The sequence below is a fragment of the Nuphar pumila genome, chromosome 4 (assembly GCF_984573655.1).
Source record: "Nuphar pumila chromosome 4, dmNupPumi1.hap1.1, whole genome shotgun sequence".
Taxonomy (NCBI): domain Eukaryota; kingdom Viridiplantae; phylum Streptophyta; class Magnoliopsida; order Nymphaeales; family Nymphaeaceae; genus Nuphar; species Nuphar pumila.
The window spans coordinates 135,163,922-135,186,571 of NC_143252.1; the positions used below are offsets into that span (position 1 = coordinate 135,163,922).

At 41.4% G+C, this 22,650-nt stretch overlaps 1 protein-coding gene across 1 annotated transcript; it reads right to left on the reverse strand.

Moving 5' to 3' along the window:
• Positions 1-334: 334 nt before the first annotated feature.
• LOC149841167 (isoprenylcysteine alpha-carbonyl methylesterase ICME-like) lies at positions 335-22,209 on the reverse strand. The gene is made up of 11 exons (XM_090003632.1): positions 21,614-22,209; positions 20,065-20,141; positions 19,831-19,900; positions 19,620-19,700; positions 19,352-19,426; positions 19,151-19,252; positions 18,913-19,053; positions 8,227-8,292; positions 7,605-7,748; positions 4,842-4,932; positions 335-800 (listed from the first exon to the last, which is right to left on the reverse strand). Exons 1-11 carry the CDS (start codon positions 22,114-22,116, stop codon positions 639-641), a joined length of 1,512 nt encoding a protein of 503 aa, XP_089859758.1. The 5' UTR covers positions 22,117-22,209; the 3' UTR covers positions 335-638.
• Positions 22,210-22,650: the final 441 nt, after the last annotated feature.

The window sequence follows — 22,650 nt, forward strand, 5'->3', positions numbered from 1 at the left end:
AACAAAGATATAAATTCTGCAGGGAAATTTTTTTTTTTAAAAAAAATCCAAATAAAAATGGACCGAAATGATCCTGGGCGGGTTGACCGCACCCGGTGCCGCACCCGCACTCGCGTCGAGTCGCGTCGACGCGGGTGCAGCACCCTGCTAGCTGAATCCCTGTGTTTGGAGTGTCCAAGATATACGGTTATGAGTGAACCCTTGATCACTAGACAAAATGTTCAGCTAAATCAGTCAAGATTCAACAAATCACAGAAAGCAATGCCTAGGACACCCACACACACTGAGGCACCTTAACTGGATGCAGCTGGTAAGAAAATCAAAAGCAATAATATAAATTGCTACATTCTATTCAAAAAATGACCAAGAAAAATCACAACATATTGTTAATCTCTGTCCATGTACCTTATCTTTAGAGGTGAAAATTGCCCAAGGGCTTTTAGCCTCCACGTCCAAAACTAGCAAGGATGAGGTGTGCCATCATGCAATTGTAATAAGATCCCATGTTGACACAGCTGCATAAATTGAGATGCAAGGATGACAACTAACAACTTGGAGAACACCTAATGGGGGGCTCTATAGCCAACTCAACCATCGGTGAAACCACTAGTCTGGAAATAAACATGATTTTGTTGCACTCAAAATGGGCTAATTTTGCTAGCTAACTTCAACATGATTTCTGGGACAAGTCGACGCCTGGGTGGTGCTGTGGCATCCTCAGCCTGTGCTGTTGGGTCATCTGCATGAATCACAGCAAGAAGGTCTCGAAGAAGCTCATCCGTTCCTCCTCTCAAAGGATCCTGCATCATTCACTTCCACATATAAAGAAAAGCCCTTTGATAGTCATTATAGTTCTTTATTTAAATGGGGATCACGATGGAAATGGTTTGGACCAAATTATAAGCAAATATGTTCTAGCTGGGACTAAAACGCAGTCACAAATCAGTATTGGCTATATCTCGCAAGGAAATTTCTCACAATTATATAGGTTTAGTTGATAAAACTTAGGAAAAACTCGAAAAAAGGCCGATGCTTAAAATTTTTAAGAAAATATAGAATTAGCATAAATAAGAAAATAACATGTTTAGAAGATAAAGTGCACATATAATAAAAGAGATAAGTAAAAACTATAAAAGAAAAAAGGAAAAACATTGATATTGTCGGGATAATGTTACAGTATATATAAATTTCTGATATTTTCAAAATATTGTGAGATTTTCCTTTAATATTGTTTGTTGAATTTACAGCTATATTTTCAATATATCGCCTATATCTGTGTCTATGATCTAGAACAACCAGATTCAGACTCTTGACTCGGACACATTCTGAAAACCTATTAACAGCAGATGAGTTGGATCCAAATTTACATGTGCAATGAGCTAATTGAACTCCAATTTCTTGGATCAGTTTGGGTTTCACATTTGAAAACTCCATATGGAACCTGAACATTAATATAGAGCTCGCCAGTTCTAAAGAGAAAGGCTCCTACCAGCCTAAGCACGTGCATGAGAACTGTATTTGCTGGGTTTTCCTAGTTAAAATTAGGAGAGCAAACTTCCCAGGAAACATGGCACTCCTGTGAATGGAAATAGATATTATAGCGACTAAACTATGAATGTGTGTGTATAAAGTCATGCTTTAATTTGCCCGCAAATTAAGAAAATGTGACTTCCGTCCTCTCAGACTATCTATACAAACTTAGTCATGGAGGGTCTAAGTTGACATCCTGATTGTGAATAGGGTGCACTGTATTTGCAAAAGCAAAAAACATAATATATCCATAATCTAGAATTGCAGTTCACTAAATATTCTTGTAGAGTAATTTCAGCTTTCATGGATTTTCCCTCCACCCTAAAGAATTTTCAAAAGCAGTGACCAACCTTTATTCCATACCTTGCTGAATGATGACAGCAGAAAAAAACCTACCTGTATAGAGGTGGATGAAAACTAAAATGTCATAAGATGGCTGGGATGGAGCTATTCATGAAGTATCATAGTAGGATGTACAACTTCTGAGAAAAATGCTTCCAAAGATGAGCAGACACTCATATGTCCCCAAGCTGAGCAGACAGGTAAGAGTAGGAGGACATCCTTGGAGATTACAAGGCATTGTCATGGAATGTCATGCTTGCAGTGACACTTTGTTAATTGTCAGTGATAAGACTCAATTAAATGTGATACTTCAGAAAGAAAATGTGCATAGAAGGTGCCTTGAACAATATTGGTTTTCTGAAGAGGAAGAACCCTATTTCATGTCTTGCATGGTTGGTTCTTAATTATTACTCAACTTTTCTTTTACATTGTCATTCTTGTACACTTCCTTTGAAAGCCAGAAAACACAAATTATCAATTAATCAAATTAGAACAATTTTAAGAGGCAGTTGAACAAGAGAAAATGTAGCTTTCTCTATGCGTAGTGGAATTGCTGGTACCTACTCTAAAGCAACCTATCCAAGAGATGTTCTTCACCTGCCACTAAACATAGCTCCATTCCAAAATTTCTAATAGAATGCAGAATTGGAGCAAATATCACAAAGTGAAAACCCATATCTCCATGCTACACGCCACTTTTATCTGATGTCCATACACCTCACCGACAATAAGTCACTGGTTATATCCAAGAGATGTTTCCTTGATTTTAAGTTGTCTATGGTTAAAAAAACTATGGTAGATACAAACCACAGAGAGTTTTATCACATGAAAAAAGAAAGCATATTCCAGTTTGCTATTTTTCTCCGCTAAAGATGGTGAGATTATTTGATCAAATTACAATTATCAGAACTTTGGAATTGATTTCCAACTTTTTGTTAGTTCCAAAGGAGAAGCTAGCACCTATTTGACAAACAAATCAATGTTTTGCTTCCTATTTTTCTCAATGAGTTGTAACTTGTATTCCAGATTGTTAACATAAAAAGGAACAAAGTTAACCCAAATAGAATAACAAAACTAAAAAGTATACAGAAAATAGAATGGTGGGAAATGGGCTAGAAGAAAAGAAGCAAAGCAAAAAAGTAAGAGCATTAAAAGATCTAGAAAGCAATCATATCACATACTTCACTCCGTTAGCTAGAATTTAGAGGGAACCATTGACCAGGCTTAGAATCTTAAAACGTTTTCTGTTTCTTTGAATTCTCAATACTTCATTGAAACTCATTACAATTGACTGAAACAAAAGTTGCACCTCAAGTAGAACCAGCAGATATGAGATTAGGTCTGGATCTAGTTCCACATGGACTGGTGCATAACTGAATCGGATGTCAAAAGATATTCAAAATGTGTTTCCAACTTAACTTTAGTATTTAACTATGCATATGGAATAGATCATGACACTTGAAAAGTATTGACACATAGATGAGTTTTCAACCCATAATTAGGGCCACACCAGGCACATGTAGATTTGGTCTCGTCATTGTGGATTTGTTATGGAAACAGTGAATCTGTCAATTCACCCTACAGGGCCCCAGCTAAGAGCAATGGTTGGACCTTAATGCTGGGAGTCACCTAGCTGTTCATGCCAGACCTCTTCTTGGTCTGAAGGTGGGACCCACTTAATGAGTATTTTGGTCATTATTATGAAATCAGCAATACAATTAAAGTTGTTGTCATTTACCATTCCCAGGAGATCCAAAGATAACAGTTCTGTTCCTTTGTCTACCCAAGGGTATGTGTATTTTCAGCTGCATTTTAATGTCTGCATAGGTAGATATCAGTTTGAATGCTCTGGATTTCCTCTCTTCTGATTCCTGTTTCTACTGTTCAATCTTCTTTCAATTCCCTTCTTGTCCTTTCCATCTCTATGTTTAACATAATTATAGATCTGCTCATTAATATAACATTGAAAATCGTGCTGGACATCTCAAAAAGCATGTTCCCTCATGTCATTCTGCCATTTATACAGAACATGTGCACCTTTGGATTCAACAGAAAAGTTCAAAAGAGAAAACTTCCAAAAATTTACAGGAATCTACCAGCTCCACCTATTAAAGTCAATTTCCACCATGCCATTCTGCCAGTTGCACAAATTCAGGTGCATTTCCGGATTCAACAAAAAAGTTTAATGATTTTTTTGGAGAGAGAACTTTGGTTACAGATGACAGTAGACAGCAGGGAGGACTTATTTTTTCCAACTAAAACTGGCTCATAGAATCATTTATCCTTTGCAAAACTATTCAGAAAATTAACTGTAAGTCCATTTTATTGGTGTCAACAATATTTCCCCTACATGTATCGTAATATAAATTGGAGAGATAAACTTACAAGATTTTTTTTTCTTTTTCTTTTTTATGACAATCGTTTACGGTGGTTTGGACATATTCGGCGAAGGCCTAATGATGCTCCAGTTAGAAGGATGGAGAAATGGGAAAATATATTAGTTAAAAGAGGTCGGGGTAGGCCTAGGAAGACATGGATGGAGGTGATAGGAAAGGATATGAATGCTTTGAACCTCACCGAGGACATGACATTGGATAGAAATGAATGGAGGAGAAGGATTCATGTGGAAGACCCAGAATGATTTTCTTTGTTGGTTCATATCGCCGACCCCAATTGTTTTGGGATGAAGGTGTAGTTGTTGTTGTTGTTTCTTTTTTATGACAAGGAACCCTTGCCTCGAGCCGGGTCACTTAATGGGCTCATCCCCCTGTGAGGTAAACACCGGGTTGGGTCACCAACACGACACCCAAGCCCTTATGGAGCCCACCAATTAAAGGCACCAGCACACCCGGTGGGAGTCGAACCTGGGACAAAGGGGTCAGCACCTTCTCTCTCGGGTGACCCGGGTGGACGTAAACTTACAGGACATTACACTCTCTGACTTGGCACAATAATTCAAGAGAGTTTACCTGAAGAAATAAGTCAGTGTGTGTCTTTCCATCATATAGAATTAGTTCAACTTGAGCTCCAGCCCTCTCAAGAACAGTGGCAAATGACTTGCTGCATAACCAAATATTCAAAATCACAAGAACATAAGAAATGTCTCAAACTAAATTAGAAGTGAAATACAACACAAAAATAGTGAGAAGACTTCAATACATAAATAACTTTCTACATGCTTATAAGTAACATGCATAATCCTTAGTTAAACAGGGTTAAATCAACTTTAAAATTCTCTGGCTGATGATTACCAAAAGATTGCAGCCATATTACACATACAAGTTCAGAAATGAGCTAAGAACCAGATGTCATGAAGTATGTCCAATTCAAATACAAAAAACATGGGGAGAACACTTACAATCACCTCCAAACAAAGGCACATACAACATAGAAACAAAAAATTACAGGTTCAAATACGCATTTAAAAGGAAAAAATATCCCTATTATACAACATGAAATATATACATCTGTCAATGATGCTGGATGGGTGTAAACCAGAGTTACCAGTCGAGGAAGCGGGAGCGGGAAGCAATACGGGAAGCGGGAGCGGGAAGCGAGGCACTTTCAAAAATTTAGGAAGCGGGGAAGCGTGGGACCACTTAGAAGAAAATTCCGAACCGTCTCGGAAGCGAACCGGAAGCGACCTAGGAAGCGAACCGGAAGCGAGGGGGAAGCGAAAAAAATAAAAAAAATGGGGAAGCGAGGGGGAAGCGTGGGGAAGCGCGCTTCCCATTTATGGGAAGCGCGTTTCCCATAAAAGGGGGATGCACTTCCCATAAAAGGGAAGCGCACTTCCCAAAAAAGGGGGACGCTTCCCCTCACGCTTCGGAAGCGCGACGTTTCGCGCTTCCGAAGCGCGCTTCCCCTTTTGCCTAGGCGCTTCCAGTAACTCTGGTGTAAACAGCCAACTGAAAATAAAACTTGGTATGATGCAGTATTTGTTACAGCATGTGTTTGGATAGTTTATGATGTCAATGTCACTTGTTTATTGGACACCCTTCTCCTTTTAGTTCTTGGGCGAAGAAGCTAGTCAGGCTAAATCTATAAACTCTAAGGCAAACCTAGCCAAAAAGGCAAAAACACAATTACAGAACCCCACCACAGAACTAACCTGACCAGTACAAGAAAAACAAAGCGCAGGCTATACTTCACCAAATTAGATTCAGATCAGGGACAAACTGGTATGACCATCAACTAGGCTTAAATAGGCCACAGCAGTCCAGCCCATGGTTGCCAGACGAGGAAGCGAGAGCGGGAAGCGATACGGGAAGTGAGGCACTTTCAAAATTTTAGGAAGCGGGAAGCGTGGGACGACTCAGAAGCGAATCACGAACCGTCTTGGAAGCAACCAAGAAAGCGAACCGGAAGCGACCTAGGAAGCGAACCGGGGGGGGGGGAGTGAAAAAAGAAGAAAAAAAATAAAAAAAAAGAGGGAAGCGTGGGGGAAGCGAGGGAGAAGTGTGCTTCCCATAAAAGGGAAACATGCTTCCCATAAAAGAGAAGCGTGCTTCCCCCAAAAAAAGGATGCTTCCCCACGCGTTTCGGAAGCGCGACGTTTCGCGCTTCCGAAACGCGTATCGGGGAAGCGCGCTTCCCCTACTACAGGCACTTCCAGTAACTCTGGTCCAGCTTGACTGCAACACAGGAACTGCTCCAAGATATCTATCCTTTCTACCTATGTTGCCTTGCACATTTTAGCATAAATAGATCTCAGATTTTTACCTTGGTGTTTTCCAAAAGCTTGAATCTTAACCGCAACATAACAAGATAACATTTCTTCACTCCATTTGTAGAAATATTTCTAAGCCCTAACTTTTTCAATCAGCTTTGCATTTTTTGGTTCAGAAATTTTAGAAAAGAAATGCATCATGTTATGTCATTGATAAGATATCTCTGCAACTGATAGTTTCAAACATAAATAAAAATAGGTAATAGCACAGTAGTAGTGCAGTTACAAGATGGATTTGCAAACTTATAGATAACCTCACAAGGATCAACGTATAGAACAAGAAAGACAACTGGCAAGCAATAGCATCTCTGAATTGATGATCACAACCAAAAATACTAGGTGCATTTGGCATCCAATTAATACAGATGGTCTCATGAAACACATCTTGGAGATGCACTCAGCATACTCAATTGCAGCCATTCATTTCCTTCTAAAGCTTCTGAAAGAGAAGTCTCAAATTCTTGTTTCACCTTTTACTTCTTAAACAATGTGAATTAGATCCATATATATGGATTTTCTTTGTGCAGTGCATCACAAAGCTACTAGAGCATGCAAAATTCAAAGCAACATGAATAAGAACTTTCCTGAAAATCCATCATCAAAAAAGAAAGAAAATGAAATCCTACTCCACAATAGTCAAGTCTGATTTATAGACAGATGATATGGTATTCTAAACCATGGACTAGCCAACTTAGTGGATTAAAACTAGCAATTGTATTTGCTTCTGGCGTTAATTCATTGGATGGATTTTGCTGAAGCACTGCATATATGGTGGCTAAGTTAACGCATATTTCTCTTTTTTTTTCTCTTCATCTTTCTCTATCTACTATTTACCCAGTAAAATTTTCATGTACTTGAGTGTTTGATATTTAATAATATCATTTTCCTTCCCTACAAAAGAAACAATAATCAAATCTGTAAATCCTAACACTTTCAAGGAAAACAAATCTCAAATACAAGAATTAACGCTCACTCTTGATATTGATTTTCAAAAGTTAAGTACCTGGCATCTGATGGTATCGAGTAATCTTTGGTTCCGTGGAAAAGAATGATGGGAGGAAGAAGAGAGACTGCAGATCGGTTACTTGGATCTTGAACGATCATTTCAGGAGAGAAACACTGCAAGGAATATTCTCCTTCCATTATACTGCAATTTATCACAGAATATCACATAACCAGAAAACCAATACCGCAACAGGAAAATATATAAATAGCAGTCATATTTATTGGTCTCAACTATATCTCAGTAATGCAAAATCTTGAAGGATATAGGTTTTAAAATCTCAGCACCTTAAAATTTGGAAAAAAATTATAAAAAATTGATACAGAAAATAATAAATTAATAAGCGTTGGTAATTACTTTTTCTGAAAAATGCAAAGAGAAAAAGTATTTTAAAAAACAAAAGAAAAGAAAGAAAGAAAGAAGAAAAATCATGTTGAAATACAGAAAGCAATAAAGAAGTTAAAAATGGAAAAAATCATTATAATATTGAGATATTATAATATTGCAATAATAGTTACATATAGTCAATCATTTTTTTATTATATCCACATTTTTCAAAATATTCAACTTATGTCGTGACAATCATAAATATTCAAAGCTAGAAGGATGGCACAAAATATACCTAAGAAATATTGACCGATACAGACCTCGCCTATGGAAGTGATCAACTAAGTTCAACATGTTATACCTATTGAGGAAAATTAAATTTATGAGAAACAGGAAAAAGAAGTGAATAATTTCACAGCTCTCGTCATAATATACTGAAAACAAAAGCAGTCCTTGGGCCTGCAAGAAACAGGGATCAGTTGCTGTAACTTGCTCATTCGTAAAATAAATAGAGAAATGGGAAAAATGACAAGGTAAAACCAGTTGGGTTACTATGAGTGCATTTGAATGCCTTGTGTTCAAATCCAATGGATTAATTTTCGAATATGCAGATCTCGAATTCACAGGTCTCTGGCCCAACCACCTCGTTTGAGCCAGGGATTCATGAATTTAGGCATAAAAATGAATATCAAACCCTCGAAAAGTATGGTTCAAGATACAGCTTTTGAAAATCTCAGACATGATGGGCACCATTCCAAATATCCAATCCCTTGTATCTCAGATCTGAGCAATTAAAATGCTACCTATTAGTTATTTTTTATTGTGAATTGTATTTCAACACGTTAAGAACTTGCACTCCACATTTGAATTTTTAACTTGTTCAATTCCGACATCAATATCATATCAAAACTGATGAAAAATCAGTTGATCACTCTAAGAGCCAGTTGTGCTAATGCAATTTAAAAGCAAAAGTTATGCATAAAAGCAGATAGAGGCAGAGAGCTGTTTGAATTTTGAACCATTGTTCTCGAATTCCAACAATAGAAATTTTACTGATTAACAAATGCGAAAAGTGAGCGTAGATAAAGTCATGTGTCTTAACTTTCACCTTATGGAAGGAAGGAAGGAAGGAGAGGAGAGACAGCACTAATCCCCACCATCATTTACAGAATCAATGCTTAAAGTGCAAACAAGCTGAGCAAAGCCACCATAAAATGTCTAGGCTTTAATAGGTCCATAGGGCTGCTCAAGCTCAACTTCAAGGTCAAATTGCTCAACAGTTAGTTTGCATGCTAGTTGCTACTTACTGGCTATGTAGTCAAAATCCCCGACTAGGCACCGACTAGTCCTCCTAGTCAGTCTAGGCTAAGTAAAACGCCTAGGCTTTGCAATTCCTAGGTGGGCACCTTAAAAGGTACCAACTTTGCCAACTAGGCACCAACAAAGGCGCCTAGTTGGCGACTAAGCTGCCTCCGCCTAGGCACGAGGGCAGTTTAGTTATTTATTATTCATAATATATATTGTTATTTTTTGTATATATATAATTATATGTATGTGTGTGTGTTTGTGTGATTTGTTCTGTGAAATCATGAAAACATACTTAGTTATTATATTTATATATGTGTGTGTGCTACTTTGTTTTTAGGATTTTTTCTTTGAAACATTAAAAGCATGCACAATTAATTTTAATTGATTATGTTTCTTATATATATGTGTGTTACTTTGTTTCTGATGATTTTTTCTATAAAAGCCTGAAAGCATGTTTAACATTATGAATTATGTAATACGTTATTTATATATGTATGTGTTATTGTGCTTTTGTGAAAGGTTAAAATCATATTTTGTTGATTATACTAAATATGTTATGAATAATTGAATATGTATATATATGTGTGTGTGTACAATTTTATATATATATATATATATGTATATTCTGATTATGTATATTAATATATTTTGTGAAAGCATGTATAATTTTGTACTTGTGTAATGAAATCATTTTAATAGTAAAATAACTGATGCTTCAGTGGGCTGCTATAAAGGTAGCGAAGACACAGTTGCTGGAGGCGACCTCTGCCCTCGCGTGAGCTTGATGGAGGCTGGAAAAGGCACGTCTGGATACAGGCGTAAGCTGAACAGGCTTTAAAAACAATGGAAAACTCACCCAGATGGTGATGCTGAACTTGTTTATTAAATATCCAATGTCAATGATAGGTTGCTAATAAACACATTGAAAAGAAATGGTAAACAACGAACAGTAATGAAAGAAAAGGGGAAAACGACAGGGCAAGAAAAGTAAGGCTGCTGAGCAAAGAAAACAAGTTGTAATTAATTCTCCCCAAAACTGCCTTCACGCAACCCTAAGCCATGCTTTTAAAGATGGCCATTGGATCCGGGTCTCGGGTCCGAATCCGGACCCAGACTCGGACCGTTGCTGAGCTGGGTCTTCCTTTTTCTGGAATAAGTGTGTGTTATCTCCCTGCATCGAGTCGACTCACCGGTGTTCGGATCCTGATGCTGGGTCCACTCGTGCCTTCCAAATGGTGGGTCGGGTTCCCTGGCCGTGCCAGGGTCACAGGGTACTGGTACCACCTGCTGTGCATCATTCTCCCCTGGTTGGGAAGAAGTTGGCTCTGACGACTTGTTGTCTCCACAGTAAGCATATAGATCAGACACATTGAAAATTGGGGAAATGTTCCAATCGTGAGGCAGTTCTATGAGGTAGGCATTCGAACCTAGACGTCGTAGGACCTGGAAGGGACCATATTTCTTAGGACTCAGTTTATTATAAGTGCCCACAGGAAAACGCTCAGGACGCAGGTAAACCCAAACAAACTGACCAACTTGAAACTGAATGTCGCGACGACCTTGGTCAACGAAGGCTTTGTACGCTTCGTAACTCTCAATGAGTTTGGCCCGGACTTGCCTATGTATATCACGCATATATTTAACGGCATCAAAGGCATCTGGGGCGGGGTCAGGGAGAGTGGACACTGGAGCTAGATCGACGACATGAGTGGGCGATCGACCATAAACCACTTGAAAAGGAGACTTGCCCGTGGACCTATTGATGGAACTATTATACGCAAACTCGGCTTGAGGCAAGACTAGATCCCAGGTTTTAACATTTTCCCCTACTAGGCTTCGTAACAAGTTTCCTAAGGTGCGGTTCACAACTTCGGTTTGGCCATCGGTCTGGGGGTGGTACGCACTACTGAACTGAAGCTTGGTCTTCAATAAAGCCCATAACGATTTCCAAAAGTGGCTCATAAAACGCGTGTCACGATCAGAAGTGATTGTGTGGGGTAGACCATGGAAGCGAGCGACGTCCTTGAAATAATAGGACGCTACTAAAGAGGCATCGGTGGTTCGCTTACACGGGACAAAAATAGCCATTTTGGAGAACCGATCAACAACGACTAAAATTGAATCAAAACGACGTGGCGTTCTTGGGAGGCCCACGATAAAATCCATGGATACATGCTCCCACGGCCGTTCAGGAATGGGTAACGGAGTATACAGACCACTGTTCTGACGATGACCCTTGGACACTTGACACACATGACACCCTTGGATGAACTTGACAACATCTTTGCGCATTTTGGGCCAAAAGTATCGTTCATCTAACAGAGCGAACGTCTTATCATGCCCGAAATGCCCTGCTAACCCTCCTTCATGTAATTCAGAAATCAACTGAAGCCTAAGGGAGAAATCAGGCACACATAATTTGTTCCCACGAAAGAGGTAACCATTATGAATACTAAAACGGGGGTCGAGGGTGCGATCTGAAGAGATGCACCCCTCCCAGACTTGTTGAAAATCCGGGTCCGTGGGATATAATTCTTTGCACTGTTCGAACCCAACAACCTGCACTGACATGGTCATCAGGAGGCTGTTCTTCCTGCTAAAAGCGCCAGCCACCTTGTTCAGGGTACCAGATTGATGGCGAATTAAAAAGGTGTACTCTTGCAAGAAACTGACCCACTTAGCATGACGAGCACTCAACTTCTTTTGACTATTCAGATACTTCAATGCCTCATGGTCCGTGTACAAGACAAATTCCTTATAAATGAGATAATGTCTCCAATAACGAAGTGCTTGTACAACGGCATAAAACTCAACATCATAAGTGGAATACTGACACCTGGCATGTGTCAGCTTCTCATTAAAGAAGGCAACAGGTCTGCGATTCTGACTCAAGACTGCGCCAATTCCCACCTTGGAGGCATCACACTCAACCTCAAAGACTGCATTAAAATCAGGAAGGGCTAAGACAGGGGCACTGATCATTTTCTCTTTGATGATAGTAAAGGCTTTTCCCGCAGCAGGCGTCCATTGAAAACTAGTACCCTTGAGGCACTCCGTGATGGAGCCATGAGGGTGCTGAAGTTTCTCACGAAACGTCGGTAAAAAGTGGCTAATCCATGAAAACTACGGATCTCTCCAATAGTCTTTGGGATAGGCCAATCGACAATCGCACGAACTTTCGCGGGGTTTGCCTTAACTCCCTCAGATGACATAATAAAGCCTAGGAATACGACACTGGACGTCATAAACTCACACTTTTTCGCATTGACATACAATTTTTCTCTCCTTAAAATTTCTAAGACCTGACGTAGGTGACTCAAATGGTCAGACAAAGATGAACTATAAATCAAAATATCATCAAAATATACTACGACAAACTTCCCTATACAAGGGCGTAGCACTTGGGTCATCATATTCATGAAAGTACTTGGGGCATTGGATAGCCCAAATGGCATGACTAACCACTCATACAACCCATCACGTGTCTTGAATGTCGTCTTCCACTCATCCCCCTCTCGGATACGAATCTGGTGATACCCGCTTTTTAAATCGATTTTGGAGAAAATGGAAGCACCAGCCAACATATCAAACATATCATCCAAACGAGGGATGGGAAAACGGTATTTGACAGTGATGCGGTTTATGGCTCGACTATCCACACACATGCGCATGGACCCATCTTTCTTAGGAGTGAGCAAGGCGGGTACCGCGCAAGGGCTCACACTTTCACGAATAAAGCCCTTTTGCAGCAACTCCTGGACCTGCCTCAACAACTCGGCATGCTCGGAGGGGTTCATACGATACGCGGGGAGATTGGGGAGACTCGACCCTGGCACAAAATCAATAGCATGCTGCACGACACGCATGGCAGGGAGACCATCTGGAAGGTCATCTGGCATAATGTCGCTAAACTCTTCAATAAGGGGTTTGATGTCCGTAGGAACTGGTAACGACGTACTCACTGACGGTTTAGCCACCACAGCATAACAATAACCATCCTCCTGACATTGGTTCAAGAAAGACCGGTAGGATAGTCCAGCCAGCCGGGGGACTCGCTCAGGCTTATCTACTGTGGGAAACCCCGCCTCCTTGATGGAGAGAAGGATTATCTTATGACCCTTAAATATGAACGAGTACGTGTTCCTACGGCCATCATGAATGGTCTTGCGATCAAACTGCCAAGGACGCCTCAACAGGATGTGACAAGCACTCATAGGGGCTATATCACACCACACCGAGTCGTGGTAGTGCTCCCCCATGGAGAATCAGACTAAACAACGCTGGGTGATGGGAACCTTGTTTCCTTTCTTAAACCATGTCATCTTGTAGGGGTGAGACAGTTTCTCGGTTCTCAGATTCAAGGTAGACACAACACTCTCGGACACCATGTTCTCACAAGCACCGGTGTCGATAATAACATCACATGCATGACCCTCACAGTTGCATCGGGTTCTAAAGATGTTGTTCCGTAGCCATTCGGCAGAGGTCGACTCACGGGGTGCAGTCAAGACATGACGGATGGATAACAGATTGTCAACATTGTCGTCGAATTCTACGACTTCCCGCTCATCCTCATCCTCGACCAAAGACTCACTCTCACTCTCGGATGCTGACTCCACAATACCTTCGACGAGATGGGTGCTCTTGCCCACAGTGGGAAACCTAGACGCGACATGCCCTAGCTCTTGACACCTAAAACAACGGATGTTAGACTCACTAGGTTTGGTTTTAGACCGGGTATTGAATGCGAGTCCGGACGGATCAGGTTTGCTAAATTCTGCTCTAGGGGTAGACTTTGAATCCTCCTTCCTAGGGGAGCTCGCTCCCCTGGTTGGAAAACTCGACTTGGGTCAACTGGACTGTTCACTACGGGAGGTCCTATATTCCTGCCTTCGTTTCAACTTTTTGTCGACGTTCATGGCATAACTGCTGGCCTGATCTAATGTCTCAACCATGATACAACTAAAGTCGTTAGAAATAACAGGACGGAGACCATAAATGTACCTCGTGACTTGTTGGCGGGCAGTTTCCTCGATTTGCACCCGTAGGGAAAGACGATGGAACTCGGCAGTGTACTCCGCCACAGTACGAGTGCCTTGACGCAGAGCTAGATACTCCTTATAGGCTCTCTCAGCGTGATCTGAAGGCACGAATTTTGATTGCATCAATCTCTGCATTTCTTCCCACGACTGTACACGCTCTAGCCCTTGCCGCTCCCTCGATCGCTGCAGCTCCACCCACCATGTCTGTGCTAATCCTCTCAACCGAGTAGACGCTAGAGAGACACGACGGTGCTCGGCTACGGTGTGGTAGTCAAAGAAAAACTGCACGGCATAAGACCAGTCGAAGAACTGTTCTGCGTCGAACCGCCCTGCAAACTCTGGAAGGTCCAGTTTCACCCCATAAGTGGAGGGATGCTCCGCTGCTCTCGGTTGACGAGCTTCCACCATTCCTGCAGGATACTCGTTCCAGAACGCGTCATCGTCCCACGCTGCTTCATTGTCCTCTACGCGGTACTGCTCGCCTAGATGCCGGTGCTGACGAACTCCACCGAGGGGTGGTCGATGCTTAGGTCGCGCCGCTCCCTGCTGACACTGTCGTGGCCTGGTTTGCCCGCGGGTGGGGCCTGTCTGTGGCTGTCGCTGTTGCACTGGTATGTAAGGGGGTCCTACTAAAGGTGGGGGGTTGTGTTGGGTCTCTGTCTCTAAGTGGGTAGGAAAGGGGTAGTAAGGGTTTGGGTTATGATAATGGGGTAGGGTCGGGCGAGGTACTGGGTTTTGGATCGGGAATGGGTTATTGGGTTGGTTAGGGTTCGGGTATTTAGTTGGGTTGGGGTAGGACTGGGATGGTTCGCCCGACTGGATATGGATCGGGCCTAATCCTAAACTACTCGTCGGACCCAGATTGGGATAGGTCGGATCGGGGATCGAGTTGTGGGGATAAAAGGTTTTGTTTGAACTCGATCCACGGTCCATATGAAAATGGGTCTTGTTGTGACCCGGCTCAAGATCAAGCTGGAGTTCCGTCCGGGTCCGATACAGGTTCGGGTCGGTATGGGATCCATTTTGGGATTCAAAATTCACGGGTTGGGTCGGATTCGGAACGAACTGCGAACCCAACCCAACTGGGTAGGCTGGGTATGGGGCTGCCAGACCCGGCCCCGCTCCTGAGAACCCAAAGGGTGGTCCTCGGTAATCGGGTCCAGGTCCACTTACCATTGGTTCTTGACTGGACCCTGAGGGATCCGAATTCATCCACAGGGGATCGATCCCCTTAGCCCGTGAAGGGGTTGCAATCATGTTTCCAGGCGCAGGCGTTGGGAGGGTCGACAGACCCATCCCAATCCGAACTGACGTTGGCGTGCCCCCAAGAGGATCCAGTAGCAAACTTGGGCCACGCAGGTCGGGTCTGGCCTGCAGCCCCTGTGGTGGGGGTCGGTGCCTACCCTGCGCATGCACGGCACTGATGGGAGGCTCTCCAATGGGCTCCAGGGTCGGAGGCGCTACAGTCGTACCAGGGTTCATTGTTGGCGTACCTTGCTGGAGCACTTCTCGGTTGGTGGTCCCACGCACACCTTCACCAATGCCCCCCAGCAGTATCGCAGGCTGGGGCACTTCTCGGTTGGGTGCGATCATGGCAGTTGTGCCGATGCTCACTGCACCATCACCCACGGTGGTACCCATGGGTTGTGTTGTTGCCGAGGTCGACCCTACCGTCGATTCCATAGCAACGAGTCGACACTCCATACCATCCATCCTCTTGGTGATCCCGGCCATTTCTTTGTTCATGCGCAGCATATTCTCTTGCATTTTGGTCATCATTTCCATCATGCGCATCATAGGGTCCTCGGTACTTACCTCTTCCCGTTCCTTGCCGTGTGCCGGATCGTTCCTCGCCTCTTGAGCCATGCGGCTATCGATGGAGGATGTCTGGGCTCTGATACCACGTTGATGCAGCCTTCAGTGGGCTGCTATAAAGGTAGCGAAGACACAGTTGCTGGAGGCGACCTCTACCCTCGCGTGAGCTTGATGGAGGCTGGAAAAGGCACGACTGGATACAGGCGTAAGCTGAACAGGCTTTAAAAACAATGGAAAACTCACCCAGATGGTGATGTTGAACTTGTTTATTAAATATCCAATGTCAATGATAGGTTGCTAATAAACACATTGAAAAGAAATGGTAAACAATGAACAGAAAGAAAAGGGGAAAACGACAGGGCAAGAAAAGTAAGGTTGTTGAGCAAAGAAAACAAGTTGTAATTAATTCTCCCCAAAACTGCCTTCACGCAACCCTAAGCCATGCTTTTAAATATGGCCATTGGATCCGGGTCTCGGGTCCGAATCCGGACCCGGACCCGGGCCGTTGCTGAGCTGGGTCTTCCTTTTTCTGGAATAAGTGTGCGTTATCTCCCTGCATCGAGTCGACTCACCGGTGTTCGGATCCTGCTGCTGGGTCCACTCGTGCCTTCCAAATGGTGGGTCGGGTTCCCTGGCCGTGCCAGGGTCACAGGGTACTGGTACCACCTGCTGTGCATCAATAACTAAACATATTTTTATGTATATTTTGTGTACTTTTTTTATTTTAATAGGATGACTATTAGGCCCGCTTTACTATATGGTACGGAATGTTGGGCTGCCAAGAGACATCATATTCAAAAAATGAGTATAGCTGAGATGCGTATGCTGAGATGGATGTGTGGAAATACAATAAAAGATAAGATTCAGAACGAGGAGATATGTAAGAAGGTAGGCGTTGCACCCATTGAAAATAAGATGAGAGAGAATCGTTTACGGTGGTTTGGACATATTCGGTGAAGGCCTAATGATGCTCCAGTTAGAAGGATGGAGAAATGGGAAAATATATTAGTTAAAAGAGGTCGGGGTAGGCCTAGAAAGACATGGATGAAGGTGATAGGAAAGGATATGAATGCTTTGAACCTCACCGAGGACATGGCATTGGATAGAAATGATTGGAGGAGAAGGATTCATGTGGAAGACCCAGAATGATTTTCTTTTTTGGTTCATATCGCCGACCCCAATTGTTTTGGGATGAAGGCGTAGTTGTTGTTGTAGTTGTTGTTGAATGTGGGGTACCAACTAGTCCCGCCTAGTCCTCGACTAGTCTTTTTAGGGGTCTACCGACTAGGCACCGCCTAGTGCTTTTGACTACATAACTTACTGTATTGTGCTGCATTCTTCAAGAGCTTCATGTTGCTCAGTGCTCTTCTCACAACTGATTTTAGCATTCTTTTCCAGAATGTTATCATGCATTTGCTCACTAATTAAATACTATTGCTTATTTTTTACTCACAGTACTCAAAAAGAAAAAAGAAATGTTTTTTTAACATCTTGAAAATCACATCATGGAACCATTCTTTCTTCTTCTTTGGATTTGACAACTTTCTCCAAGGAGAAAGCCCACTAACTTTTTTCTCTTCATAATTTTCCTATAGAAAATTGTCAAATTCCGTCAAGTTTGACAAATTTCATGAAGAAAGTTGTTTAAAACAAAAGTTTTCTCCAAGATAAATTATTGGGTTTGATGGGAATAGAGAGAAGAGTGAGCCCACAAGTTTTCTAACAAAATTTTTAATTCTGACTGCTTTCTCTAGGCAACCAGAGGAGTTCTCCGAGATAATATGGTTGCGACATTGCATCTTCCAGATATAGAAGCTTTAACAACCAAATTTGACAATTATTACCTTAGCTTTAGAATTTTACCACTAGTTACTTGCTAGCTCTTCAATATGTTAGTTTTAACCATTTGATGGTCACTTTATAAAACCCCTTTTGTACTATTTGTTTTAGTAATTTATTTTGAATTCCATGATGCCATTATGCATTTGTTCACTAGTTATTTCACTTGGCAAACACTAAAAAACAGTAGACTTTCAAAGGTGGTCACCAAGGTCTCACTCTGACCATGCCTATATGCCTGATGACCCTGGTTAGCTAGCCTTTGCCTGCCATATTTGAATACATGGGCCAAATGATGTCACAGGATATTTGCCCCTACAATTCACATGATGATATAATGATATACCAACTAAACCAGGTCCTCTGGGCATTGCAGCCCATGAACCACAACTATTTAGACATGGTCACGGTGCTCAATTAGGCTGTGCACCTGAACCAGTGATCCAATACAAAGGCCTAACCTCTGGACAAGCTACTATTTGCTTTGCATAGCTCATATCAACAACGAAAGCTATTCCATCATAAATCACTTAAATTTTAGCAGTAATAAAATTTTCCTAAAAAGTTAAATTTTGGCTCGAGCAGTTCCACAGTTTCGTGGTCGAATTAGGGTTGAAGTTTGCCTAAAAGAATCCTGGAGCCTCTGACAATCCATTCACAAAGAAAAGTAGACCTAGCAAGCCAAATTCCTAAGATGCACCATATATTCTGTTCTTAATCACATCCCACACATATGATAACCTATTGAACATGTTCCACAAAACAAAAAAAATATAAGGGGCTTCCGACCTAATTGACAACTGAAATGCAGAAACCATAAAATTATCATGCATATCTGCCTCGATGATAAAATCTGATTCATCCACTGGCTGAAAATCAGAGGAGAATGAATGCACAGATACAAGTTCAGTAGCAGAGCAAACACAACCATAAAGAAGTGATGTGCGAGTTTGCTTGAGCAAAAAAAAAAGCTTTACCCTCCAGAGATGCCAAAATATGCTTTAATCTGTGAGATACTCCATGCAGGACGGTCTGCTTCTCCACGTTCTTTCATTGCCTGCTCGACAAGAGCACAAGCAGCAATATGTGCACCAGCTGATTGTCCTATCACATATATTCTGGACAACAAGGCATAAGAAGCAAAATCTAGATAAAATTGTAGACGATTATACTTGTTTACTCTTCCAGTATTCATATTAGACTGAACAAAATTACCTGTTGGGATCACCACCATATGCAGCAATATTATTGCACACAAACGAGATTCCTTGAGAAGCATCTTTAACCATGTCACTAATGGTCCCTTGAGGAAAATTCCTGTGACAGAATATTACATATATATGTATATCAAAAACATGAAGAAAAAACACAAAAAAACATGGCTAGAACAGAAACAGACACTGAAGAGCACACAACCTGTAGTCAATGCATGCTACCATAACATCTCTTTCTGCTAATTGTTGCCCCAAAAGAGAACCCCAAGCCTTGTACCTACAAATACAAAATCCTAGAAGTACGTTTAACCTAACAATCAATTTACAATTAGGAAAAAAATCTTAGTTCAAAAAGCATCGAATATCAGGTAAGTCAAATGATTTAGCACCAGAAATCTTCTATATAAATATGATGCACATGATATTACTTGACAGGCATGCACAAAGAAAATCAATTAACAAGAACCTACCCAATGATCCAGGCACCACCAGTTACAAATGCTACAACAGGTTTTGGCTCCTCAACATTTAAAGGTAAGTATAAATCTAATCTGTAAAGTAACATTCACAATATGTCCAAAATCAAATCCCAAAGATTGAACATATATATTAAAATGCATTGAGATGTAAAAGCAAGGCTGTTACTATGTATGTCTAAAATAAGAATATCAATTTTCATACCGGTTTCTTGGTTTGTCTCCATAAACTATGCTTCGACGAATTTGCCTTGAGAAATAATAGAAATACCCAACTGCAACAAGCTCATATTGGTTACAGTAGTATACGAAATTCAGTTTTTATTGTGCTAAAATAAATGATATTAGATCAAATGACTAATGCTTATGTTAAAGACACTAACTAAACGTTATTGACAAAATAAAAGCATCACATAAGCTTAGAAGTTCACATATATACCCTGCAAAAAGCCTGGCATAAGCAGCAAAGCATAACAACCAAGAGCAAGAAACTTGGTTATCCACCTGTAACCTACCCTGCACAAATTTAAATTGATTAGAGAGAGCAATAATCATGAATTTTAACATCATTTGCACATCAAGAATTGATGCAAAAAAAAATTATTTAAAATGACAATAAAAAAAAGGGTTCATTCAATAAATGTTAATAACGTAAGATGGCCTAGCACTTATATATAATAATCTCAAGTAATAGTTACTTCTGGAGAACGTTTAATTATCAAGCAGGACAGAAAAATATGCAAAACAGGTTTAGCTAAAAATTACACCACACGAAAATTTTCCAGTCAAAAGGATGATTAGCAGCCACTGTTTTAAGTATTGCATGTAGTTATTGTAGCACAATCATGGGACTGGTCAGTTTTGCAGGAGATTCAGCACCTGGTACTCAAATGTCCTCTTTAAAAGGCATAATTTAATTCAAGAAGCTTATTAGAAGAGAACAGAATGGATGCATGTTATGAATTCTTCGAACAAACTGTCATGGTATAACTGGAATTAGCTGCTGCAGGCTGGCCAAGAAATGCTCATGGTTAAGATTTCCCCAAGTTTGTGCTGTTCCACAAAAGCCTAAGACAATGACAGCTACTTGGTAACTTTTATAACTTCTGATAAGTGCATCACCGTTGAGTATCACTATCTTGTCTAGGACGGCAAAGCAAATTGTTGTTAGATTTTTTTTGTGTACTTCCTTTTACAGTGTAACTATTTAAACTACATGGGAGGGAACCAAACACATCTTGGTACACCTAGTTCAGAGAACAAACATGGTGGCAGAGATATCTACTTCAATGAACATGATATATCACCGGCTTTTTAACCAGCACCATATGTAGAATACCAGATAAGATTGATATAAACAATTCCAAGAGACTTATTGAGGACCACAAAAGATCAACCCATATTTAACACCGAGGAATTCACTTTTTTCGGTATAGATCAGCCAAAACCATTCTACAAGAATCTTTCTAAATAAAAAAAAAATCGACAAAATCCACTGTATCCTTCAAACATCGAATACACCTACAAGAGAGCTTAAACAGGTTTTAAAAAAATCAAATCTAGAATGCCGGTTCTCATTTTCAGTCCAAACCGAGCAAAAACAAAAACAAAATTGGAACGAAGCCCATTGCAAAAGCGATCCCAAATAACCAATAAGTGGGAGGGCCCCAAATGCAGAAGCATGAGGCAGACATGTATTTAGTAATCTAACCCGGCCACAGTAGATTGTTTGCTTTATAGAAACACCAAGAAACGTTCTCTTTTTCCCATCGCTCGAAGCCATTCTAGTAGAACACAACCCAGATTCATCCTCACAGATCACCCATCTAGGACTTTTTCTTTTTCTTTTTCTTTTTCTTTTTTTTGGAATGAAATCCATCTGGGAATTGGAAACCCACCAATGAAACAGTACACCCAATTCTCTCCACTCAACCATGCACATCAAAATGAGAGAGAGAGAGAGAGATGGGTGTGGTGCATTTAGTTACCCCAGGTAGCGCAGCAACGTGAAGCTGAGGCGGGTGATCAGGTACGTCTCGGCGGCAGCGTGGCCCATGTCCTCCCTGAACGACTGCTGCTGTGTGGGGCCCACGCCCGGGAGGTGGGGCCCGAAGCTGACGTTTACGCCGCTGCCCACCCTCCGCCTCCTCTGATGCTGGCTGGCGGCGGCGGTGCCGCTCCGGACGACAAAGGCGGAGCGCGCGTCGGCGACGTCATCGCCGCCGGCGGCCATTCCCCGACCGATGGGATCCTCCTTCAGCAATGGGAGGGAGGACGACGACGACGAAGGTGAGGAGGAGGACGAAGGAGAAGAAGGAGGAGGAGGAGGAGGAGGAGGAGAGGAGGGTGGTGGTGGTGGTGGTGGTGGTGGGGAGGAGGAGGAGGAGAACGCAGAAGGTGACTGCAGCAGCGGGACGTCGTGGTCGAGGACGAGGCTGCCGAGGATCGGGGGGCGGATGCCCCTCACCAACTTGTGCAGCGCCTGCATCATCACCTCTACGTCACAGCCTCCAACTTCTTTTGGCTGCTCTCCCACCTCCCTGAATACAACCACAACCAGCTCTCTCTCTCTCTCTCTCTCTCTCTCTCTCTCCTTTATGATGATGATGGGTCCCTCTGACCCTCTCTATCCTCTCAATCAGAACCCCCTCCCGGATCAGGTCGTCTCACTCACTTAGTTTATGGGTTTGGAGCTATCACTTATATATATATATATATATATATATATATATATATATATATATATATATATATAAAGAGAGAGAAAATCACTAGAACATGAGAATTTATGAGCATTTTTTAATAAAAGAACTATAAATATGAGCATTTTCAATACATTGTTTGCAAATAGAATAATGTAGATATGATGAATTTGCTAGGAATCAACCATTGAATGTTATATTTTTGATGAAAAATATGATTTTTAAATGCTTCAATATTTATGAAAAATATGAGCACATGTTTTTAAAGCTTTAAAAAAGTCTCATTTATGCATCAAAATCAGATGGTTCAAGAGTGTGTTTTC

Coding starts and splice junctions, on each gene's coding strand:
- LOC149841167 (XM_090003632.1), bottom strand. CDS start 22,116: ATGATGCAGGCGCTGCACAAGTTGGTGAGGGGCATCCGCCCCCCGATC. Junction 19,427..19,619: donor GGTGGTGCCTGGATCATTGG/GTAGGTTCTTGT, acceptor TTGTATTTGTAG/GTACAAGGCTTGGGGTTCTC. Junction 8,293..18,912: donor TATTTTGGCATCTCTGGAGG/GTAAAGCTTTTT, acceptor TTTCCTCAATAG/GTATAACATGTTGAACTTAG.